Below are 24,825 nucleotides of genomic sequence, written 5' to 3'. Positions count from 1 at the left end.
TCCTTTTATTTTTAGCAACTAGCTCAAGATGATTGAGTTTCTTTCTCATTTGGAAGATCCAAGTTCAACTATCTACATTAACGATTTATTAAAATACTAGAGAAAAATCGATCAAGTCAAATGTTCGAGATTTATATAGATAAAAGTAATAGACATCTCAAAATCTAACCATTATAGATAGAGTTTTAAAAGTCTTTAAGACAAACTTAATTATGTAATTATTCATAATAAATTTAGAAAATGTTAATATTTTTAACTCTATATTGATTTTGAGGCTTGTTCATTCTACACTCTAAAATTGATTTAAAATATATTTAATTTAATGAAAATATTATGATGTCTATTTAGCATGGTAAATCCCTTGATTCTAAATCATATATTTGACGCAGCTCTTAAGGATTCCAAGATAGGCGTGGGCCTAATAGCAAGGGATGAGTCTGGATCTCATATTGTCTCTCGTTCCAAGTGTATAGCAGGTCCTTCAAACCCCCTTTTCGCGGAATGTCTAGCTGCCAAGGAAGCTCTCATTCTTGCGCAGGACTTCAACTACCAGTCTATCATCCTGGAGGGTGACTCTTTGCTAGCCATTTCAGGCTTAAATAGCCAAGTTAGTGATCTATCTGAATCTGGTTTATGTATTAGTAGGGCCAAGGAATTGTTTCCTTTATTCTGTAATGTGCTCCCTCATCATGTCAAGCGTGATGCAAATCGCGCAGCTGATATTTTTGCCAAACAGGCCTTGAGTTTCGGGACTAGACAATGGGTCGGAGATCCTCCGCACTTCATAGGGTCGGTTTTGGCTATTGATTGTATTTCTGTTTCTTCTTAATGAAGTTGTTTTTTTCTCAAAAAAAAAAAAAAAAAAAAAAAAATCATATATTTGAAGCTAATTTACCATTCATTTTACAATAACATATTAAATATATATATATATATATATGTATATATATATATTCCATTTGTATCTTATTCCTACCATATAATATATTTTAAAGAAAACTAAATCCATTTATATGAATATTGTTAATTATTTTTAATTTTTTAATTTCTTGTCAAAAAAGATAAGGAGCCGACTTATTTAACCCGTCGCACAAGAAATCAATATATAAATACTGAATAGAGATCAGGTAGTTTTGATTACATTTCAGCTCTCACGGGAAGCAGAAGGAGGAGATGCATCTGTACAATGCATGGCTGCCGCCGGCTGTGGCGGAGGAGACCAAGCGAGAGAAGGAGTCCTTCACTAGCGTCGTCACCTCGGTCAAGCTCGCCTACAACTCGGACGATCCCGACTCCGTCTACGCCACTCTCAAATGGATCTCCGTCATTGACCTGCAAGTCTCTCAAGTCTTCCGTCGCAGCCTTTCCTTTCCTTTTTCAATTATAATATATTAATATCACCTTGATTTTTAGTTTTGATTCCTGATACTTACTGTGTGAATTGTGACTCTGTCCAATTTGGTTCTGATTAGGCTCTGAAGTTAGATTGGATTTTTTGAGACTATATGAAATCAACTGTGCGGATTTTGGCCCTGAATTCTGGTGGAGTGTTAGAACTAGTCAACTAGGAGTTTTCTGTTACGTATGGACCTTGATTCATTTTAGAAATAGGAACTGTAGTCTGTAGCATTTGGAGCTGGCCTTGTTTGTAACATGTGCATACAATTTTCGATCGCTCTTGATGTCATAGGATGGGTGATCTTATAGTATAACCCAAACTGAGCTGATTTCGGTACTGAATTCTGGTAAAGTTTGTGTTGAAATCAAGGAAAACCGATTTTTAGTTAAAGTAATGATATAGAGGAAAGTTTAGCTTGGAAATCGAAGAGCAAGGAAATCGGTTAGGACTATGCATTTCATGCTTTGCAGTTGCAGCTGGCATGCTTTATGTATGAGTAGAATTGAAGCATTTGAAGCTGTTTTACAATTGTGCTTACAGTTCTTGGTCACTCTTGACCTTTTATGATTAGTTATGCTCAAATAAAACTCAGCTAAGTAGATAATTCTCTTGTTTGATTCTGTGTTGTTTGGTAAATTAGTCTTTTATTTTATTTTATTCTCTCTTATTATCATAAGTCCAAAGCTGTCATGAAGTCTCTTATGCAAATGTGGATCCAAATATATGGGCTTTTTTTAGCTGGAATATGATACGAATTTTATTACTCTGCAGTTTCATAAAGGCTAGAAGCGAACTAGCCCCAGAAGATGTTCTTGAAATTGTGGAAATTGGGTTAGAATTGTTTCACAACTCGCAGGGCAGAATTTATGCTCAGGTTTTACATTGTACCTTACAAATTGAATCCCTACTTTTGAAATTTACTTTACTGTCTTTCTTCTTTCCCAGTATGATGGTTTCATTTGTGGATTAGGTTAGATGGGGAAACATCTTAGTCAGAATTCTTAACAAATATCGAAAGAAGTTGTCCTTGAAAGTTCAGTGGCGGCCTCTGTATGATACTCTGGTTCGTACACATTTCACTAGGTGAGTTCCATGTTTGCAATTTTCATTTCTAATGATTCTTTGTGGACATTGATAGAATGATCTCACAGACAAAATATTATGAACTGGAGATTTTGGTTTTTGTACATCACATTCAAACTCTGATGCGAGCTATTACGGTACTCTGATGCTTGATGCCTGTTGTTCAAGTCAAAACTGTCTCTTACCTCTATACTTGTTCCCATTGTTTCTGTTGAAGTGTGTAGCGTAATTTCTTTTCTTTATTTTTTGATACACATTTGATACTAGTGCCGCATATGGGACAATATTCATATTCTTGTACCTCTTAGTCTCGGAAACCTTATATGGTGGTGACTTTGGACTATGGAAATGATGCAGGGATACAGGTCCAGAAGGGTGGAGATTGAGACAGAGGCATTTTGAGGCAATTACTTCCCTTGTTCGATCTTGTCGGAGATTTTTTCTACCAGGTTCTGCGTTTGAGATATGGTCTGAATTTAGGTAAGTATTATCAGTTGTTATCTTTTTTATTTTTACTTAGTTCATGGTGCATATCATCCACTTTTAGTGTAATCACATTTTAAATCAGTGTGAGCAACTATATTAAAGACTATTTCATATCTTCTCCAGTCTTTTTCCCCCTCTTTAGCAAGTGGTTAAAGGTTGGGATATGTTTCATTTAGTGATTAGGGGATGAATGATGATCCTCGATCGACAACATTGTATGGTTGTACCTCGGTGGACCCTCCAAGTTGTGACCCTCATGGGTTTAAGCTTTCTAGGAAAATGAGAGGTGGTGCAGATTTTGATTGACAGCCTGAGAATTAAAACACCAAAAAGCTTTCTTAGGTCTCTTGTCTGGTACAATGGTGAATGTGTTGAGAAAGTCACCCTGGGCTCACAATTTACTCTTGCACAAGGTGCAAGTTTCGGTTCCTCTCTCCCTCAAAAAAAAGAAAGAATATAATCCCATAACTTTTCTTAAAAAATGACCTCGGGGTCTTAGAGTTTTAAGTCTTTAGAGTAGCACATTTGTGCAGAATTTCTCAAGCATAGGACTGTTTCCAAATTTCCACCCCTGTACTCTGATGGGAGCAATACCCTTGAAGGTTCAAGCCATTGGGAGTCAATTGTTGGATGGGATGCCTTTGACTTCTGTACTGGCTAAAACAGTTTCTGCTGTCATACAGGTTAAAAAACTACCAAACTACAAAGGCTGCGGGTGCTGGCTAAAAGACAAGCCATTAATAATTAAATCAGCCTCTTTTTTTTTTTTTTTTTTAATTTGCTTATAGGGCAGTTCCTGCATTAACAGAGCTCTAAAATGTGTCAATCATCGTAGAGTTTCCTTAAAATTAGTTTAATGATTGTTTGATATCATAGAAGCGAGCATGACACTGTTCTATTCACTAGAGAAATCAAAGGGTTCAATTTTTATAATTTAATGCTTGATTCGTTTGACATAGTAGCTCTAGTGAATCCTATTCTTCCCTGAAATTTTGAGATATGAATGCCCGCTTTGATAGAGTCTTTAGCTAGGTTGGAGCAGTAAAATGTTATGTTGCTTTGCACTCTATTGAGATCTTGTTGTCACAAATTTGCAGGACTCTATTGGAAAACCCTTGGCACAATTCATCATTTGAAGGGTCCGGGTTTCTGAGACTGTTTCTTCCTACAAATGTGGACAACCAGGATTTCTTTTCAAAGTGAGGGGCACAAATTTTTTTTTTTTTGCAACTGTTTTTCTTTGCGGTTTTGGAATATTACTTTAACATATTTATGTCCTCATTTGGTAATTGCAGTGATCGTATTAGAGAATTCATAGACCTCTGGGACTCAATCCCGAACTGCCAATTCTGGAACAGTCAATGGGCTGCTGTTATTGCCCGTGTTGTAAAGAACTACAGCTTTATTGTCTGGGAATGCTTCCTACCCACACTTTTCACCAGATACTTAAATATGTTTGAGGTGAGTTCATGAACGCTTCAAGTAATAGTTTCTGGAACCCATTGAATTTCTGCGTCAAAGGCTGTCTATCTTGGAATGCAATTACTGCAACACCATTTTGCAAATGTGTAAATCACTGGTTCCTGTGATTTTTATGACTTTGTTTATCCTTGCTCCGTAAATTACAGGTTCCTGTGGCAAATGGAAGTGGATCATATCCTTTTTCTGTGGATGTCCCTAGAAATACAAGATTCTTGTTCTCAAATAGAACAATGGCTCCTACAAAAGCCATTGCAAAATCAATAGTAAGACGGAAATAAGTCAGCGACATTTATTGGCTGATAACATGTAGATGTTTAAGAAAATTTTCACGCTTTCTTTATTTTCAATTGCAGGTGTATTTGTTGAAACCTGGTAGTTTGGCGCTAGAGCACTTTGAGAAATTGGTCAACCTCTTGGAGCAGTTAGTTTTCCAACATTTTAATCTTCTGATTTTTGATGATTCGTCCATAAATTCTTGCCATTGGTTCTTTACTGTTGTGACTGTTACAGATATTACCATCCCTCAAACGGTGGTCGTTGGACTTACTCATTGGAGCGGTTTCTCCTCCATTTGGTAATAACATTCCAGAAACGCTTGCAGCATGAACAGCAGTAAGTATTTATCTGCACTACTTGCATAAGATGTGATTTTATCAACTTATTGCTCGCTCTTTATACTTGAATGCTGTTTGTTTCAGGAACACAGATAAAGGTAGAGAGGGTGGCCTGTTTCTAGGGAAACCAGAACGCACTGCATTTGTCGCGGTTGTGCTGAAGTTAATCGATCGTGGGCAGTATAGCAAGAATGAACATCTTTCTGAAACTGTTGCTGCAGCAACTTCTATTCTGTCTTACGTTGAGCCCTCTATGGTTCTCCCATTTCTAGCATCTCGATTCCATCTGGCATTAGAGACGGTTCGTTATGTCCTATCTTTTACTTCTTACTTTCGCTGAAATTTTTATATTGCTCAAAGGCACTTTTCCCTTACCATCAAAGAGAAAAAAGGGAAAAATTGAACTGATTAGCCTTTGTTAATCTTAGAGGGCATGCTTAATTGGTTGGATACTGAACAATCTTCTATTGAATTTGTGCTACTTTTATCACGCTGACTTATCTTTTACTGACTTTTGCTTCTAGTCAGATGACTGCCACACATCAGCTTAAGACGGCGGTGATGTCAGTGGCGTTTGCTGGGCGTTCACTGTTTCTGACCTCCCTATCAATCACGTCCAAGGAAGCAGTGGATCTTGGTGGTGAAAATATGTTCATTGATCTTCTGATGAATTCATTATCCAATGCGTTACTTGGTATGGATGCCAATGATCCTCCAAAAACCTTGGCAACCTTGCAGTTAATTGGTTCCATATTTTCCAATGTAAGTTCTGAACAGCCCAAGTTGATACACAAGTTGATACAGAAAACATGGTTTATATGGTGATAAATAGCCAATCAGGGTGTTTCTAATATAATTATGATTTCAGATGGCCACTTTGGATGACAATATGGATGAACTACCTATGATTTGTTTTTCTGATTGGCTGGACGAATTCTTATGTCGCCTATTTTCATTGCTTCAACATTTGGAGACAAGTAGTGTTTTGTAAGTTGTGGAATCTTTACCCCTTCTGTTTTAGACTCCTGCATACCTAATTGCATCTGCTAGTATATATTTTGTAAAACGTCATCCCTTTTTCTCTTTTGTTCTTATGGTCAATGTGATTGATTTTTCTTTTTGTAGGAGTGAAGGCCTACATTCATCAGCTACATCAGGAACTTTTTTGGTTGAGGACGGTCCTTATTACTATTGCATGCTTGAAATTTTGCTTGGGAGACTCTCAAAATCACTATATAGTCAGGTCTCAGTTGTTTGCTCCAAATGGTTAATTCAGTAGATCCTTTTTTTCAACGCAGATATCATAACCTATTTCTTTTATTGTTGATAGGCTCTGAAGAAAATTTCTAAGTTTGTCAGAACAAATATTCTTCCTGGGGCCATTGCGGAGGTTGGATTGCTCTGTTGTGCATGTATTCATTCGAATCCAGGAGAGGCAGTTTCGTATTTTGTTGAACCAATATTATTATCTGTTCTATCATCCTTTAAAGGAACACCTTCAACGGGATTTGGAGGAAGAGGAACCTCTGAGGCCTCAGTTTCATTTTCAACTAAGGTTTTCAGCTAACGTTATTCATTATTTGCTTCTTATCAGCTAGATCCTTGTTATGATAGTAGATTTTTGTTTCTCCAGGCTAAACCTACAATTTCTCCAGCACTTGAAACTTCAATTGATTACCAATTGAAAATATTGTCAGTTGCAATCAGTTATGGTGGTGCTTCTCTTCTTCGTTACAAGGAGCTGTTCAAAGAAGCTATAGCTTCGGCCTTTGATTGCCCATCATGGAAGGTGTTGTTTACTATCTGGTTTATTTATTCGCTACATATTGAGAGATTTCTTGAGTAATGTATAAATTTAAATTAGGTCTTAGAAAACCTTGGTATTTATGTGTCTAGAACCTGAATACTTTTCCCATTATATGCTAGGTTAATGGAGCTGGGGATCATCTTCTTCGTTCCCTCCTTGGGAGTCTGGTCCTCTATTATCCCATCGATCAGTATAAGTAAATATACATCTTTTCTCTGACATACATAGTTATAGCTCAACTTTTTTCCTTTACTATTAGAAGATATCTTTTTACCAACACTGAGTTAAAGTGCTTCCCTCTTGTTCTCAAACCATCAGAATATGGACTAACTTAAATATTGGTTTCCCAGATGCATTTTGCGACACCCCTCTGCAGCTGCATTGGAGGAATGGATAAGCACAAAAGATTATTCAAATGGTGAATCATTAATAGCCCCAAAATGGCATGTTCCGAATGATGAAGAGGTTCAGTTTGCGAACGAACTTCTGAACCTGCATTTTCGATCAGCTTTAGATGATCTTCTAAAGATCTGCCAGACCAAACTTCATTCTGACCCAGGTAATATTTCTTCCTCCAGGTTTTTGCTTTGTGTGGGATCCAGACAGATAGTATATGAAGTGATCCTATTCTTATATAATGGGACAGATTTCTGACATGTGACTTCTGCCTTTTATCTGTGGCCAGGAAATGAGAAAGAGCACCTGAAAGTTACTCTGCTGCGAATTGATTCTTCCTTACAAGGTGTTTTATCCTGCTTACCTGATTTCAGCCCAACTCCTAGGAATGGAATGGATGAAGATCCAAGTCATATTCCTTTCTTCATAGCTGGAGCAACAGGGTCAAGTGTTGGTAGCACTGAACTCCGGGAAAGAGCTTCTGAGATCATACATGTAGCCTGCAAGTAAATGATTTACTGTCATAGTTATCTGGGCATGATTCTTTTAGTTTTGATGGGTTATTATCTGCTAAATATTGTGAATTTGCATGACAGATATATGTTAGAGGAAAAATCCGATGACAGCATCTTGTTGATACTCGTTACCCGCATAATGGATGCTTTAGGAAACTATGGTAATGAACACTGCATCCAGAAGTTTTAAATTACTGGTGCTTTTGGGAGCAATATCTTGTAGATCTTGCTATTCTCTTTTTATTTCTTTATTTTCCTCGCATTCTCTTTGGCATCATGTCCTCATGTCTCTCTGTGTTGTAATAATTGTCGTTCAGGGAGTTTAGAGTTTGATGAATGGGCAAATCACAGGCAGGCTTGGAAGTTAGAATCTGCTGCCATTGTAGAACCTTCAACAAACTTTATTGTTTCTTCTCATTGTAAAGGAAAACGAAGGTGAAAGGATCCATCATGAAACTCCTTTTGTAATTTCTTGAGGATGCATCGAGATTTTGGTCTTTGAGTCCTGTATTTACTCTTTCATTCCAGGCCAAGGTGGGCTTTAATTGACAAAGCATACATGCATGGTACATGGAGGTCTTCCCAGTCTTCCTATCATGTCTTTCGTACAACAGGGAGTTTCTCTCCCCCGGAGCATGTTAATCTTTTGATGGATGATCTTCTAAACCTCTCTTTACATAGCTATGAAACTGTTCGCATGTAAGTCCATTCTTTTCCTCTGATCATCTCACATGGTCAAACTTCTTTGTAATCGCTTTTACTTGTTTTGGATGCAATACCATGAATATGACTGTACATTTGATTATGATTAGACAGTCAACGCAATGTAATGCTTTGTATTTAACCATTTCATGTACTCTACCTTCCGTTATGGCGTTGTGGTGAATTACAACCCCTTATTTTTTATTTTTTCATTACAACCTCTCAATTGTTGAAATTTTCTTGTGAAGTTCTCAGGGAGCAGGGTCGAACAAATATATGGCTCCAATTAGTTTCAGTTTGGGTTATGTTTTGGTAGTAGATTTCTGTTTTATCTCTTGAACTGAGCATAGATGATAAGTTCAAGGTAGAGAAGTCAGCATTCTCTCTCTGCGAGGATTTGGTTTCCAGACCTTTGTTGTGTGCAACTTCTTATATTTCATTTGCTTGCAGATATATTGATTGACTGTTGGTGAAGAATAGTGGTCGAACATCATGAATTGCCTTGTCTTCAGCTATGTTCGCGCAATCTTATTTCTTTTTCGACCTCTTTTTGTGATGGCTGAATAGTATATACTTTTTCTAAGAACTGTTCAACTTCCCCATCTTGTAGTTACTGCAGTTTTCTAACCATTGCTTGTTTTGATGTTTCTGCTTGACCATATATTTATCTCTCTTAATGTTGACATCCAAAAATCCTTTCTGATGAAATCTGTTTGCTTGATGTTCAGACTTGCTGGCAAATCTCTGACAAAGATGATTAAGAGGTGGCCAGCAATGATTTCAAAGTGTGTGGTCTCCCTTACTGAAAATTTACGGAACCCCAACGCACAAGAATTTGAAGTTCTTGGTTCATGTGCTGTTCTTTCTACACAGACAGTTATTAAGCATTTGATGATGGTAAGTGGTAACGTTCAACATGGAGTGCTTAAAACATGTTACGAAAAGCTTATCTTGTTTAATATGTCTTCTGTTGTTTCAGGATGCAAAGTCATTCTCGTCATTTCTTCTTGGAATTCTTTCTAGGTATCTCTCTCACAATGCTATTTGCTATGCTAGCATGTAATTTAATATTTTATATAGGTCAATATTTTCAGATGTAATCTTCCTTACTTTTCATTCTCTTGTTATAGCTCACATCATGAATCTCTCAAAGCTCAAAAAGCAATCAATGAGGTAAAATTTCCCATAGCCACTGGATAATATACAGGCGATATGTCTGAGATCTTCTTGCTTAAAGTTTTGTCACTGCCAACAGCTTTTTGTCAAATACAACATCCACTTTGCTGGAGTTTCTAGAAGCATTTTCAAGACTCCAGATAATGCTATAGATGGACCAGACTTTACAGACTTGGTTTCCCAGATTGGATCTATGAGTTTTGATTCTAATGGCTTGCATTGGCGGTAACTATCTTATTGTTTGTGCACCTGATAACTCTTGTCTTGACTTTGCTTTGTTGACTCACTTGACTGGCATCATCTACTCTCTTAGCTGTTAGAAAATAGTTGCTTTTGTTTGCAAACTCTCAAATATAGAGATTATAATTAGTCCTGGAAATTAATTTAGGCTAGTGTTAACAAATTTTTGGCTGTATTTTATCAGGTATAATCTCATGGCTAATAGAATTCTGCTTTTATTGGCAATGGCATCTAGAAATGTAGCAAACTTCTCATCAAAGATCCTTAGTGAAACAGCAGGTCAGCGTCACTTGTGTTGATTCATTGATAGCTTGTTGCTTGTTAGCTTTCTATTGTCATCATTAATTTAGTTGACTACTCACCATGCACATTTTTTGGATGTTCATTTGCAGGTCACTTTCTAAAGAATTTAAAAAGTCAGCTACCTCAGACAAGAATACTTGCAATTTCGGCATTAAATACACTATTGAAAGAGTCGCCATACAAACAATCAGCTCAGGACGGACTAGTGGCTTCTGGGGAATCACAAGGAATTACCAAATCATCTCTTGAAGAAGCATTAACAGAGATTTTTCAGAAAGAGGGATTTTTTCATGACACCTTGAGTAGTCTTTCTCATGTTCACATAATTACCGATGGTGACAGCACATCTTCAAGAGGAAATCATGGAAATTCTTTTCAAAGTCTAGCTGACAAATCAATCACCCGTTTTTATTTCGACTTTTCATCTTCATGGCCTCGGACACCTAGTTGGATCTCATTATTAGGAAATGATACGTTTTACTTCAACTTTGCACGAATTTTCAAGCGGCTTGTACAAGAATGTGGTATGCCGGTTTTGTTGGCACTTAAAAGTACATTGGTGGAGTTTGCAAATGCCAAAGAACGGTCGAAGCAATGTGTTGCTGCTGAAGCATTGGCTGGGATGTTGCACTCTGATGTCAATGGTCTTTTAGGAGCTTGGGACAGCTGGATGATGGTTCAATTGCAGAATATCATTCTTGCTCGGTCAGTGGAGTCAATACCTGAATGGGCAGCTTGTATACGCTACGCAGTTACTGGAAAAGGAAAATATGGTACAAAAATTCCTCTTTTGAGGCAACCAATCTTGGACTGTTTGATGACACCCTTACCTCCAACTGTGACTACCACCATAGTTGCGAAGCGCTATGCTTTTCTATCAGCTGCTCTAATTGAAATATCCCCACAGAGAATGACGGTGGCTGAGGTCCATCTCCATGTTAAACTTCTAAATGAGCTGAAGACCAATATGTGCCACTCGTCGGCCCAAGTATGCATCCCTCTTTTCATAACTCTTAACATTTATATCCATTATTGTTTGTAGAGGGTTTAGTTTGTACTTTTCTTTTCTTTTCTTGGCAAAATTTAAATAAAGTTCCAGGGTTAAAATAGCACGAGCATAAACTCTTGACCCCATTTAATCGCTTTTAGCAACACTCATGCAGTGGTTAATCTTTGCAAAATTTTGGTGGGAAGGCATTACAGTGTTTGGAAGATGTTCATTGTTGGTATTTATTTCCTATTAATCCCTAGAAAGAATTTTCCGTTGTTGTAACCTCATTTTGTGTAGGAACGTGATTTGCCTTTCAAAGTGATGTTGGGGCCGTAGGATAACTAGAAGTTGGGGATTGTGGATTTTGCAAATTTGCTTGCTAGCATTCATGATTGACTAGTTTATAGTATATCTGTATTACTTTGTGTGTTTGTTCTAGTATGTATGTGTTTCTTCAGTTACTGAGATTTAGCTAGTCCATTGGAGACCTTGTTCTATTGCAGAACTTGTTTCCTGTAACCTTTGGATTTTTTCTCTGCTCTTGTCTTCACATCAGTTTTATATGGGACAGGTAAGGGAAGCTATAGGTGTTACCCTTTCTGTGTTGTGCTCTAACATTCAGCTGTATACATCACTTGCCCACAATCATTCTCATGAAGAGGGAAACAGTGACATTGATGATCAACTTAAGGAGGAAAATTGGGTTCGCTTTCTCACAGAACGAGCATCTGACGCAGTAACAAATATTCAAAAGATCAGCCACACTGACAATATGGAGCCCTCAGCGGATTCAGGTCCACAAAATGGGCATTTGAATGGAGATTCACGCGATGACATAAAATGGATGGAAACGGTAATTATCTTTGGATAATTCTCTATGGATTTTTTTTCTTTAAACCTTGGAGTCTCTGATGTATTTTAAATATGTTTGTAGATATTTCACTTTATCATATCAACCTTGAAGTCTGGAAGATCATCCTGTTTACTAGCTGTCATCGTAGAGCTTCTGAATCCTGTAATTTCCTTGCAGGTATGTGGAGTGAAAATTTAGTTCTCAGTTACTGAGTGATTTGCATCAGAATGCCGCTTGAATCTTACACGCAATTTTTGACATTTCTACTTTGTGTAGTTTGATGTGCTATTAAATGGTCATTGGTCTTTCTGCACTTGACTATCTCTTACTATCATCTGTTTCCCCAATGAACTTGGTTATGCTTTCATACGAGTAACTTGAATGATTATTGCAAATTTAATCGAATTTCAGTTTGTTTCCATCAATATTGGTGCGTTGATGCTCAGTTTTACTGATCAAATAGTTCACCCAAAGGGTACACAGTTTGAATCTTTTAACTTTTTTGTTTCTTATATTTGAAATCTGATGTTAATAATTTACTTCATCTTTTTCCCTTATGGTTGGGTTGTGTGTGTGTGTGTGTGTGTGTGTGTGTGGTGGGCATAATGGCTTTCCTCTTTACACCTGTTTTAAAAAGATCTTGTTGACTTCTTGAAGGAAACATCAAATAAGGATTTGTCAACCCTGGCCAAGGCTGCCTTTGAATTGCTAAAATGGAGGGTTTTCAAGGAACCTCATCTCCAGAAGGCTGTTTCCATTATTCTTTCTTCTTGTGGTGATTCAAACTGGCGGACTAGATCTGCCACCCTGACATATCTGCGAACTTTTATGTACAGGTATGCTGCTTCATGAACTCTCATCTCATGCATTGGGTTACTTTCAAATAAATAAGATTTAGCTATACCTATAGACTATTATACTTTTTTGCTTCGTAATGACTTCATTTGGGAACCCATAATTCAAATTCAAATCCTGCATTGGAAGTTTTATCTTTAGCATCTACTTTTTTTCATGTTCACAATTTATCTTTGGCATGTAAGCATTGTCGTCTTCTTCATTCCAAAGATTGTAGGTTAAAGTGGAACAATCTTTGTCTGTGTTTTTGTTATGATATGGGTGCTAATTTAATTTTCTACTTCTGGAAAGGCATACCTTCATTCTCTCAACTGTTGAGAAACAACAAATTTGGCGGGCTGTTGAAGATCTCCTTCGAGACAATCAAGTGGAGGCAAGTTCCTTCGTATTTTTTATGTGGATACTAATGGGTGCATGCTATTTCATGCTTTTGCATGAATTGTGCGTCAGTATGTAAAATGTTGATCTTGTGTACTCAAATTTGTTATCTGAATTTCTTATCTATGAAATAAAATGAGCTCCAAAAAGACTGAAGTCTGACAAGTTTTTATTGATAATCCTCAAGTAAGAGAGAGTTAAATTTATAGCTGTTTGTGGATTTTTATGCTGCTTATCGTAGCAAGTTACCTTCCAGTTAAATGGATACCATAATCCACAGGTTAGGGAGCATGCTGCAGCGGTTTTAGCAGGGCTAATGAAGGGTGGGGATGAAGATCTGGCCAGAGACTTCCGAGATAGAGCTTACACAGAGGCAACTTCAATACATAGAAAGAGAAAGCAGAGGTTATTTTATGTTTAGGATATTTCAGATAGTTTATTTAGTTTTCCAAAAGCGACCAATGCATGTAAGCTCATTGATGGTCTCATTCCTGGAATATGCACGTTATTATATGAATTGTGAAATGAGCACTTATGTGTGTACTTTCTGTATTTTCTTTCTTCTAAATAATGTTTTTGAAACTAATACCAGTTGACACATGGAATTATTTCTAAAATCATGCCATTCGTTGTAGAGCACATTCCGATTTTTCTTATGTACACTTCCCAAGGGCTTTTTTTGGATACTTCACTAACTAGTCTTGGTTCTCAAAATCCATTTTATAAAATCAAATTCTGATCTGAAGACTGGATTATGCATGCAGGAGTTCAAAAGCGGGTCAGTCAATAGCTGCTATCCATGGTGCTGTGCTTGCTTTGGCAGCCTCTGTATTATCAGTCCCTTATGATATGCCCAGGTTTGCTGCGTCTGCCTTCATAAATTATGGGAGCCTGATATTATCATGTCATTTAATAATGGTGCCTTTGTTTTTTGCATGTGATGTAATAATCATTGTTAGAATATATGTAAATGATGTGAAACACCTCAACCCAACAAGTTAACTTATTGGGTTGAATGACATAGTAATTAATCTTAACAATCATGTTAGCCAATTAGTAGTTTGAGGTGTGGCATCTCCATTGCTCTCAGTCTTGACATCATTCATTCTATCAAAATTGATCTTCGATTTCAAGTTTGAGTCCAGGGGATCACCCCCTCAGAAAAGACGTTACGCCAAGAGTTTGAATTCTAGCATCTGCACTAACTCAAAAAAGACCCGACTTTTCATCATTCGAGATGATTTTTTTGGGTCTTGTTTCGCTCTAAAGTTATTTTATTAGCATTGTTCATGTTGTGTGAAGCAGTGAAGGTTTATAATTAAATGAAGTGCCGCTAGGGTTTCTAATCATGCTGGTGGGAGAGTCGGGGAAAATCATGAGTTCTTTTAACGTGGCTGCTATGCCTAATTTGAGAAATCATATATGACAGATTTTCAGCTAGAGTAGATGATAAAAGCCTACGTGAATGATGTGTGCATATATTGAAATAACTAATGATTTTAATTACTGCCATTCTGTTAGTTACTGTAGTTTTCAAAGAGTTATTACATGCATAATATTGGTCGTTTTCTTTCAGTTGGTTGCCTGAGCATGTTACATTACTTGCTCGCTTTGGTGGAGAGCCATCCCCTATAAAATCTACAGTTACAAAAGCCATAGCTGAGTTTCGGAGGACTCATGCAGACACATGGAATGTACAGAGAGATTCATTTACTGAAGAACAACTTGAGGTACTTTTGTAAATGGAGTAGCTTTAATTTGAGGATTATCAATCTCTCTTATCTTATTAATTATTGGGATTTTTTTTTGAATATTTGGCATTGGCAGGTTCTGGCTGATACATCGTCCTCATCATCTTATTTTGCTTGATTCACATTGCCTTATAGGACCCGAAAGAATACAGTAGACGAATAATGAAAATCATAGTGAGAAATCTTTGTAATTCCTGATACATAATATCATAGTTCATAAGAATGAGTTTATTTACATTTGCATAATTTCTCATTGTCAGTATGTCTATTGTTACCCATAAAGTTTGATCTGTTTCCTTTGTTGCATTGTTTTTGTGATATTTCTTAGACTATGGGGTTCCTAAGATCATCAGATGGTAAGTCCCATGATACACAATCGGTATTAAACATGCTGGACCCATTCCTCATATCTTTTCCACCCTTAGATTCCTATCCATTTCATCCTCAAGTTGCCCATGCAATCGGCCCTGTTGATCCCCCCTCTGTGCATGTGCTTCCTTTGCACATACTCTGGCTCCATGGGGATCCAGCTGCTTCATTGCCCAAAGACAGACCGCCTTGGTATCCAGTAATGGATCCTGGGAAAGTGCTGCAGGTCCCTGTAAAATTTTCAGATGTGACCGCATTAGTGTCCTGTGTCCCAAAGGCTTGTTTATGAGTAGCATTTCTGGTTTCTTGTATGGTCCTGGATAAACCAAGCTTGATCTTCTCAATGGTATCGTCTTTTCCCCCAGGTTTAGCTGTTGTGTCTCCTGTTACTGGATTAGACTGCAGGGGCTGAAACTCGATCCGCGTCTTAGTTAGGAGATGAAGCATTTCATCTTTGAAGCCACCTAGAGCTGCTTCTGCAATACAGGCTCCCTGCGGTGGGGCTAGAGTAATGGAAATCTCAGCCATGAGGTGCGAGAAGGGCTTCTGGGCGACAGGATCAATACCCATCCCGGAAAGCTTCTTTTTCAGCTTGGTATTCCAGGGATTTTTCACGTCATTGTCTGTGCGTCCAGGTAACTGAGCAGCAATCAGTAACCATCTGCACACCATTTTAGAAACGAGTGGTAAGTCTTTGTTCAATTCAGAAAGCATTTGAAGCACCAGATAGATTCGTTTGTTTCGGATGCCAACAACAGAATGAAGCCCGACTATGGCGGGCTCCAATTGCCTGGGCGGAGGTAATATATTGGACCCGTACGGTTTTGTTCCTCCCTAGTTCAACTGTTAAGGGCTGAATCCCATCTCTTGAGTTAGAAAAAGGCCTTGTTGGTTTAATGAGGGAGGATTTATCCTCAAGTGTAAAGCCACAACTTTTGATGTGCTGAGTTATGCCAAGATCCAGTTAATGGAGTAGATATCACTGAATTGTTCGGATATCATATCAGAAATCTATACATTGGATCCGTACAGTTTTGTTTCTCGTTAGCCCAACTACTAAGGGTCGAAGCCCACCAGCGAACCGACTACTTCCCCTGCTCCGGTCCGCCCACAGACAGCAGCCCTATTCCGGCAAGCTGCTCACCGCTCCTCTGCTCTTTTCTCAGGCACTTAAACAAGACCTCAACCCCACTCCTGCAAGTAATCTCCGCGGTGGCAGCCAAATCCATGCGCCTGTCCCTCGCTTGCAACCTTTCAGACCATCATCTGTGTCTGCGACCAGTCATTCATCTCTACCATGTGGGATTCCAAGTCAGCAAAAACTTTTTAACACCATTTCAGCTTCTTCCTTGCTCACTCAGCCAACAATAAGGCCTCCACCGCCTACATACCGGTCTGATCCGCATAATAGAGTGCACCAGCCTCGGACTGCAGGAAGGTTCTTGCCAGCTCCTCCTAGTTCTTCTTTTTTCTCCACTTGCATTGCTTGTTGGATCTTGAGAATCGGACCACTGCAAATCCAACTCCACCAAGTTATGCATCTCCTCAAACTCGGACCCGTTAGTCTTAGCACATCGCATTCTAGTGAAGGTATTGAAATAGTACGTTTATGAGTGTTTTTTTTTTTTTTTTGCTGCTCTGATTACTTCAATTCGAGTGTGGTGATTGAAGAACACATCGATCTTTGCTTAGGCTTCTGAAGTGGATCCATTGGAGTAAACTAAATTGTTTTTTTTTTTTTTTTTCATACACTTGACATAAAACTGTATTATACACCTGTTCCCCATTAATGTACATCTGCATATGTACAACATTAGCAGTAGTTCAGCCAAATTTGGCACCTATAATTCCCTGTACTGACCCAACTAAGCCCGCTATTGATACAATCAAACCCAAAAGGCTGAAGATGTTCAGTATTATCCATTTTGTTGTCCAAGGTGAAATTTTCTTCTGCACAAGGTACATTTCAACTGGAAAATATATAGACATAGGCCAGAAGTTTAAGCTCCCTAACACTCCCAATACTTGGTTGAAGTACGGAAACATCATTGCTACTGTAGTTGTGGAGATTACGTATAAAGTTCGATACCATAGCCTGCAAAGATTTATCCGAAATGGTGGCAACAATGGGAGTTTGAACTTGTAGGAAGTGTTCATGTATCCGCTGCTCGGATATTTCTCTTCAAGCCATCTTTCAAAGAGCGAAAACACTGGCTGGCTGTATATCTGATTGACAAGAAACTTCAAATTATTACATAAGAAATATACATACAAGTTAATGGCTTTTAGTATCCAGAAAGGAAAGTTCTATTATTTAAGAATATGTAGAGGACCTGATATCCTCCGATCAGATGAAGAACAATGCAAGCATTCGCAAAGCCAATAAGCCAGTAAGGCTCGTAGAAACCAAATCCAGTCAAGATATTTCCAGGTGTGTTGTTGCCAAAAGCTGCATATCCGAAGCATCCACAGCAGAAGTAGAAAAAGGTGGCAAGAGAAGTTGCAGTCATTGCGGCCTTTTTCATGGTCTTGTTCTCGGAAGGAGGTGATCTTAGAGTATCCTTCACAATGAATCATCAAAAGCCCATCAAGTTCTTGCTCTTTCTGGTATATATAATTGAGCTAATGGGGATTGAAGTTAAGCTATGAAATTACGAATCAAAACACTGCAAACCTGGATTTCAAGAACGAGGAGAGTGAACGGATAGGCAAAAGCGATATCTCCAAGTGCTTGGAACTTGTCACCAAGATTAGCTGCTGGAACTCCAGATATGCTTCCCTTGATCTCCCCAGTTTCTGCAGTAACTTGGATGTTAAGGACACTAATACAGCAAGTAAGCTTATAAAAGAAAATGAACACTTGTAAATTAACACAAGAACAATAGAAGTTAGAGACATACCTATAACTTGAGCAAAACCAAGTCCAAATCCTATAAATGAATAGGAAAAGGACATGATTGCAGCCAAAACTGAGAGCCAAATCAAGCTATGAAAGTCTGGTATTTGTGACATTACAATCTGAACAGCTCCGAAGAGCAGCATATAGAAATTATCCCCATATTCACACTTAGCCTCATGACCTTCTATGTGGTAACAATTGGCTTTCTGTATCGCTCTGCATCGACAAAAAAAAGAAAAAACGAAACCAATCCTGTGAAAATGCATCTCATAAACCCAGAATTTCCTTTTGCTTTTTCTGTGGGAGTTTCAATACCTCATGCTGATTGCTGATGTAATGGTATAAGCAACTCCAGCCCCATAAAAGCTCTCATAGGCAAATATTCTACACAACTTTTGGCTCTTCTCCCCTGAATTTACATCATCACATATGTTAAAATTGTAGTGATAAGCAAACAAAGAGACTTTATGCTTGGGAATGACTAATTTCTTACCCAAAAAGAACTTGACTGCTTGCAGGTACGATGGGTTTCGGTTGGGCCCATATTCAGGGTCTGGATGTCTGTAGCAATCACAGAGAAGGAATGAGGAAACAATGGTGATGCCAGCGAAGAAGATCAATGACAACGGACCTGCAATCCATCCCAGCTGAGCTACACTCCATGCAAGAGATAGTACACCAGACCCTATTACTGCTGTTATGATATGTGCCACTGCTGTCCACATTGTCCCTTCACATTCAATCAAACCAAAATATTAGCCTCACTCTTTCCATTCAAAAAGCATACAATTCGAAATGACACGGATTCGGTAGAAGCAATGGTACCAATTTCCACACACCAAAAGTATGAAACCCAAGTCACATGAAAGTACTGCAGAAACCAAATTCTGAACAAACTAAGCAAAAAACTGAGAAAAAAAACCGGCTAATTGTGCCTAAATTCCATTTGGAAGCATCTGTACTAGTATTTGTCTCCCTTATCTACACATGCATCTTTAAAATAGGAAATAATATCCACACAAAAATCCATCCAGGAGACACTAGTGACCAGAACCCAATTCATGAAATTGGAGAGTGAAGCCTTTTTTGAAACTAAGCCATACCCAAATGGATCATTACACTTAATTAACCATTTGAAAGCATCACTATTCACTACACCTAAAAAATTCAAGAAAAGGAAAAAAAAAAAAAAAAAAGATTGAAATTCTAGCAAAAATTGAAGTGAAAAACAAAAGAGCAGAAGCAAATTAAAGTGTGAAGATATTACCAGTTCTTTTGAGAGCTTCTCCATGATCTGATGAAGAGAAGCTGCCAAGTAATGGAACCTGATGTTCTACCATATTTGTCTCTCCTTTGGAATGTACTTCACCACAGTCTTTCTTCTGTCTTGGGATTGGGAAGAAACATAGACAGCAAGCCAATTTTATAATGCCCAAGAAGAAGTTTTGGTGCACAAATGGTGGTTAAAGTTGTTGAGCCTCAGTCAACCCAAACACACGTCATTTTTTTATTGGCTAAAATCCTACACCCAGATGTGAGACTACCATTCTTGCTTATTATAGTAATGCAAGATTTAGTCATTATCTTTCATTGTCTAATTAATTGAAGTGTTAAGAGAGTCATCACCTTTCAGAGTCACAAACCCAAAGTTAGGCAATTGGTTGATTTTGTTTTTTCATTCCAAAAGTCTTTGATACCTCAACTATATATATGGACTAAATCAAGGTGAACATACAATAATTGCAACAATAGAAATGATGTATAACTACGGGGAACTGTTTGGATGATAATCCAATGGTGACCTCTCTGTGGGGGGTCAAAGTATGGACTCGAGAGCAATACATTTGTGATCATGCATTGAATTTTAACCAATTTATCATGTTGTCAAGTGAGAAATTTTTGTATGCTCAAACCCAACGACCCGAATTTTTGGACATTAGAATTTATTTCTATATCAAATGTTCAAAAATTGATATTGTATGTTATCATTCTCGATCACCAATAAAAACTATTGAGTAACATGATGTTGGGCAGGGCAAAAACAATAATAGTCATTCCCTGATAATTGATATGACCGTCCTATTCCTATATATCAAGCACCAATAATACATGCATGATGATGATATACCTCATCATGACCATATTGTGTGGTATTTTCAAGAACATAAAATTTATTTACTACACCATTTAACTTGTGACATGGTTCCTTGACATATCTATTATATATACAATGCCTAAAAAAATTATGTAAATAGTCATAAAAAAAATTTTTTGGGTGTGTTGCCTCGAACCTTGGCCAAAATTTTTTGCCCCCTTTTATCTAGAATTTGACTCCGCCCCTGGCATGAATCATAGGATTATATAGATATGACCTATGCAGTCGTTATGTGATAATCTTAATGGGTTTTCATTGCATGAATTCAAATGTTATGACTAATAGGGGGTTACTAATGAAAATATTTTTCGACGTCACCAGAAATTGAGAATTGAATAGGATAGGAAAATCGATTATCGATTATCAATTTAAATGAAAAATAGAGGATAATAAGTCGAAGGAGTTGAATAAGAGGAGAGAATGTGAAATTAAGTCCCCTAATGCCTAAATCAATGAATCTTTTTAACTCTAGAATTTGTTTGTGTTTGCTTTCTTGGATTCTAGTTTTCTTTACCTTGTTTTCTTTAATTTAATAGTGCAAACACCCAATCAATCGATTCTCCAAATAGGGTAGGATTAGTCATGATTGGTACTCAATTAATTCTCGTGGCCACCTTATTACTTGTTCGACTTTTACACTAGCAACACACTTCACATCTATATAATACACTTGTTCCCCATTAATGCATCTCTGCATATGTCCAACATAGCAGCAGTTCAGCCAAATTTGGCACGTAAAATTCCCTGTACAGAGCCAACTAATCCCGCTACTGATACAAGCAAACCCAAAAGGCTAAAGGTCTTGAGCATTATCCATTTTGTCGTCCAAGGTGAAATTTTCTTCTGCACAAGGTACATTTCAACAGGAAAATATATACACATAGGCCAGAAGTTGAAGCTCCCTAACACTCCCAATACTTGGTTGAAGTATGGAAACATCATTGCCATTGTAGTTGTTGATACTACGTATACAGTTCGATACCATAGCCTGCAAAGATTCATCCGAAATGGTGGCAACAATGGGAGTTTGAACTTGTAGGAAGTGTTCATGTATCCGCTGCTCGGATATTGCTCTTCAAACCATCTTTCAAAGAGCGAAAACACTGGCTGGCTGTATATCTGATTGACAAGAAACTTCAAATTATTACATAAGAAATATATACAAGTTTAATGGCTTTTAGTATCCAGAAAGGAAAGTTCTATTAAGAATATGTGGAGGACCTGATATCCTCCAATCAGATGAAGAACAATGCAAGCATTCGCTAAGCCAATAAGCCAGTAAGGCTCGTAGAAACCAAATCCAGTCAAGATATTTCCAGGTGTGTTGTTGCCAAAAGCTGCATATCCGAAGCATCCACAGCAGAAGTAGAAAAAGGTGGCAAGAGAAGTTGCAGTCATTGAGGCTTTTTTCATGGTCTTGTTCTCGGAAGGAGGTGATCTTAGAGTATTCTTGACAATGAATCATCAAAAACTCGTCGAATTCTTTCCCTTTCTGGTATATAATTGAGCTAATGGGGATTGAAGTTAAGCTATGAAATGAAGAATTGAAAAACTGCAGACCTGGATTTCAAGAACGAGGAGAGAGAACGGATAGGCATAAACGATATCTCCAAGAGCTTGGAACTTGTCACCAAGATTTGCTGCCGGAGCTCCGGATATGCTTCCCTTGATCTCCCCATTTTCTGCAGTAACTTGGATGTTAAGAGCTAATACAGCAAGTAAGCTTATAAAAGAATACAAGTTTAGAGACATACCAATAACTTGAGCAAAACCAAGTCCAAATCCTATAAATGAATAGAAAAATGACATGATTGTAGCCAAAACTGAGAGCCAAACCATGTTATGCATGTCTGGTATCTGTGACATTACAATCTGAACAGCTCCAAAAAGCAGGATATAAAAACTATCCCCATATTCACACTTAGCCTCATGACCTTCTATGTGATAACAATTTGCTTTCTGTATCGCTCTGCATCGACCAAAAAAAATCCTGTGAAAATGCCATCTCATAAACCCAGAATTTGCTTCTTCTTTTTTTGTGTGGGAGTGTCATACCTCATGCTGATTGCTGCTGTTATGGTGTAAGCAACTCCACCCCCATAAAAGCACTCATAGACAAATATTCTACACAACTTTTGGCTCTTCTCCCCTGAATTTACATCATCACATATGTTAAAATTGTAGTGATAAGCAAAAGCAAAGAGACTTTATGCTTGGGAATGGCTAATTTCTTACCCAAAAATAACTTGACTGCTTGCACGTACGATGGGTTTCGGTTGGGCCCATATTCAGGATCTGGATGTCTGTAGCAATCACAGAGAAGGAATGAGGAAACAATGGTGATGCCAGCGAAGAAGATCAATGACAACGGACCTGCAATCCATCCCAGCTGAGCTACACTCCATGCAAGAGATAGTACCCCAGACCCTATTACTGCTGTTATGATATGTGCCACTGCTGTCCACATTGTCCCTTCACATTCAATCAAACCAAAATATTAGCCTCACTCTTTCCATTTACAATTCGAAATGACACGGATTCGGTAGAAGCAATGGTACAAATTTCCACACACCAAAAGTATGAAACCCAAGTGATCATATGAAAGTACTGCAGAACCCAATTCTGAACAAACTAAGCAAAAAAACAACAAAAAGAAGGAAAAGGGGGCTAATCGCTCCTTATTTCCATTAGGAAGCATCTGTACAGCTAGATCTTGTCTCCCTTATCCACACATGCATCTTTAAAATCGGAAAAATTAGCCACACAAAAATCCAGGAGACAATTTTAACCAGAACCCAAGTCATGAAATTGCAGGGTGAATTGAATCACACTTACGCCAGACCCAAATGGATCATCACACTTAATTGCCATTAGAAAGCATTCACCATTCACTATGCCTAGAAAATTCAAGAAAAACAGATTGAAATTCTAGCTAAAATTGAAGTGAAGATATTACCAGTTCTTTTGAGGGATTCTTCATCTGATGAAGAGAAGCTGCCAAGTAATGGAACCTGATGTTCTACCATATCGTCTCTCCTTTGGAAAGCACTTCACCACTGTCTTCCCTTTTTCTTGGTAAGATACATAGAGAAGATAGGTGGCCGGCCGCCTTTATACTGCCAAAGAAGTAGTTTTGGTGCACAAATTGTGGTTAAAGTTGGTTGAGTCTGAGTCAGCCCAGACACACGTCATTTCTTTATTGGCTAAAATCCTACACCTAAGCGTGACTCTATCATTCTTGCTTGTTCTAGCAATGCAAGTTATTGGGCATTATCTTGTGTTAATTAGCTCTAATACGTCATCAAAATTTGTCTAATTAATTGGTGTTAACAGAGCAATCACTTTCATTGTCACAAGCCCAAAGTTTGGCAATGGGTTGATTTTGTTTTTTGTTTTTTTTTTCCTTTTCATTTCAGACAGTCTTTTAACACCTAAAATATAGACTAAATTAAGGTCACCATAGAATAATTGCAGCAATAGAAATTATGTATGACTGAGGAAGATGTAAGGCAGTCCAAAACATAATAGTCATTGCCTAATAATTGACATGACCGTTCTATTCCTAATTTCTATATCAACTACCAACCATCAATGCATGATGAGATATATACCTCATCATCACCATATTGTTTGGTATTTTCAAGAATATATATATATATACACACACTGCCGTTCACAACGGCTTTTTTGGTATGTTAAGAATATAAAAGTTTTACATTGGTTAGACACAAGTCTATCAATATGGGCAAAATATAATTAGGCATTTTCTCAAAGTTTAGTGAGTTGGGCTTTGGAGGAATAAACACGTGAAGATAATCCGATATATCTACGGGAACCGAAATCCAAACAAACCAATTATATATGTTATTCTAGGTCTTTCTTTTTAAGGTGATGATTTTTGGTTCCAGGAGCCAGATGGGGATCCAATGAGAGTGTACTGGTTACAAGGTGTTCATATGATAACACTATCTGCCTGTTTGGCACAGCAGAAATCGGAGCGGATCCGCTTTCGGCTTCCGCTGTGCAGTTCCGCTGGGTTCCGCTGTCCATTATTTTTTTTTCAAAATTTTTTATGTGGGTCCCACATAATGATTACACTTTTATTACTTTTTTAATAAATGTTGGGCCCACATGTATTACAATATTAATTTCTTTTACTTTTTTATTAATATTTACAACATTATTTTTTATTTTCAAATTTTTTAACTTACCACATTATCTTAATTAATTTTACATAAATAATTATTATAATATTTAAAATATTTAAATTTTATACGTAATATTAATTTTATCAGTAAATTAAATGTAAGATTAATAAAAAAAAATTATTACACAATCATTATATTTAATATTTAATAAAAATAATTATTT

General features: G+C 37.5%; 4 protein-coding genes across 6 annotated transcripts; 1 reads left to right on the top strand and 3 right to left on the bottom strand.

Moving 5' to 3' along the window:
- Positions 1–1,163: 1,163 nt before the first annotated feature.
- On the top strand, positions 1,164–15,277 carry LOC119988558 (proteasome activator subunit 4). The gene is made up of 35 exons (XM_038833639.1): positions 1,164–1,334; positions 2,171–2,273; positions 2,370–2,482; positions 2,840–2,962; positions 4,066–4,167; positions 4,264–4,429; positions 4,597–4,713; positions 4,804–4,871; positions 4,961–5,062; positions 5,149–5,365; positions 5,593–5,826; positions 5,933–6,051; positions 6,190–6,307; positions 6,395–6,619; positions 6,698–6,853; positions 6,991–7,067; positions 7,222–7,430; positions 7,557–7,773; positions 7,864–7,943; positions 8,100–8,217; positions 8,311–8,481; positions 9,213–9,381; positions 9,464–9,507; positions 9,615–9,657; positions 9,740–9,885; positions 10,085–10,179; positions 10,293–11,191; positions 11,766–12,047; positions 12,129–12,224; positions 12,705–12,883; positions 13,194–13,275; positions 13,561–13,685; positions 14,045–14,137; positions 14,857–15,010; positions 15,108–15,277. Exons 1-35 carry the CDS (start codon positions 1,174–1,176, stop codon positions 15,147–15,149), a joined length of 5,445 nt encoding a protein of 1,814 aa, XP_038689567.1. The 5' UTR covers positions 1,164–1,173; the 3' UTR covers positions 15,150–15,277.
- A 78-nt stretch (positions 15,278–15,355) lies between these two features.
- Positions 15,356–16,990, bottom strand: LOC119988560 (transcription factor MYB80-like). The gene has a single exon (XM_038833642.1). The coding sequence runs from the start codon at positions 16,112–16,114 to the stop codon at positions 15,476–15,478; it is 639 nt and encodes a 212-aa protein (XP_038689570.1). The 5' UTR covers positions 16,115–16,990; the 3' UTR covers positions 15,356–15,475.
- Positions 16,991–17,116: 126 nt separating this feature from the next.
- Positions 17,117–19,698, bottom strand: LOC119988559 (probable amino acid permease 7). The gene is made up of 7 exons (XM_038833641.1): positions 19,567–19,698; positions 18,793–19,029; positions 18,615–18,708; positions 18,301–18,515; positions 18,075–18,196; positions 17,734–17,961; positions 17,117–17,626 (listed from the first exon to the last, which is right to left on the bottom strand). Exons 1-7 carry the CDS (start codon positions 19,637–19,639, stop codon positions 17,225–17,227), a joined length of 1,371 nt encoding a protein of 456 aa, XP_038689569.1. The 5' UTR covers positions 19,640–19,698; the 3' UTR covers positions 17,117–17,224.
- Positions 19,699–21,110: 1,412 nt separating this feature from the next.
- Positions 21,111–23,545, bottom strand: LOC119988388 (probable amino acid permease 7). Of its 3 annotated transcripts, XM_038833409.1 has the most exons (8): positions 23,411–23,545; positions 22,828–22,926; positions 22,690–22,757; positions 22,510–22,603; positions 22,209–22,432; positions 22,015–22,136; positions 21,676–21,903; positions 21,111–21,573 (listed from the first exon to the last, which is right to left on the bottom strand). In XM_038833409.1, the coding sequence occupies exons 2-8, from the start codon at positions 22,857–22,859 to the stop codon at positions 21,172–21,174; spliced, it is 1,170 nt and encodes a 389-aa protein (XP_038689337.1). In that variant the 5' UTR covers positions 22,860–22,926; positions 23,411–23,545; the 3' UTR covers positions 21,111–21,171. The 3 variants fall into 3 exon arrangements, with proteins under 3 accessions (XP_038689337.1, XP_038689335.1, XP_038689336.1); XM_038833407.1 differs by having other exon boundaries at positions 22,690–22,926; XM_038833408.1 differs by having other exon boundaries at positions 22,209–22,423; positions 22,690–22,926.
- Positions 23,546–24,825: the final 1,280 nt, after the last annotated feature.

This window comes from Tripterygium wilfordii, chromosome 21 (assembly GCF_013401445.1).
Source record: "Tripterygium wilfordii isolate XIE 37 chromosome 21, ASM1340144v1, whole genome shotgun sequence".
In the NCBI taxonomy this organism is placed as follows: Eukaryota; Viridiplantae; Streptophyta; class Magnoliopsida; order Celastrales; family Celastraceae; genus Tripterygium; species Tripterygium wilfordii.
This window is presented reverse-complemented; position numbering and strand designations above follow the sequence as displayed.

Excerpts from the sequence above, each read along its gene's own strand:
- LOC119988559 (XM_038833641.1), bottom strand. The coding sequence starts at position 19,639 with ATGGTAGAACATCAGGTTCCATTACTTGGCAGCTTCTCTTCATCAGAT. Across the intron at positions 19,030-19,566 it reads AGAAGCTCTCAAAAGAACTG|GGACAATGTGGACAGCAGTG; the intron begins GTAATATCTTCA and ends TTGAATGTGAAG. Across the intron at positions 18,516-18,614 it reads ACATCAGCAATCAGCATGAG|AGCGATACAGAAAGCCAATT; the intron begins GTATTGAAACTC and ends TTGTCGATGCAG.
- LOC119988388 (XM_038833407.1), bottom strand. The coding sequence starts at position 23,480 with ATGGTAGAACATCAGGTTCCATTACTTGGCAGCTTCTCTTCATCAGAT. Across the intron at positions 22,927-23,410 it reads AGAATCCCTCAAAAGAACTG|GGACAATGTGGACAGCAGTG; the intron begins GTAATATCTTCA and ends TTGAATGTGAAG. Across the intron at positions 22,604-22,689 it reads AGCAGTCAAGTTATTTTTGG|GGGAGAAGAGCCAAAAGTTG; the intron begins GTAAGAAATTAG and ends ATGTAAATTCAG.
- LOC119988558 (XM_038833639.1), top strand. The coding sequence starts at position 1,174 with ATGCATCTGTACAATGCATGGCTGCCGCCGGCTGTGGCGGAGGAGACC. Across the intron at positions 4,872-4,960 it reads TTGGTCAACCTCTTGGAGCA|ATATTACCATCCCTCAAACG; the intron begins GTTAGTTTTCCA and ends TGACTGTTACAG. Across the intron at positions 10,180-10,292 it reads GATCCTTAGTGAAACAGCAG|GTCACTTTCTAAAGAATTTA; the intron begins GTCAGCGTCACT and ends GTTCATTTGCAG.
- LOC119988560 (XM_038833642.1), bottom strand. The coding sequence starts at position 16,114 with ATGCTTTCTGAATTGAACAAAGACTTACCACTCGTTTCTAAAATGGTG.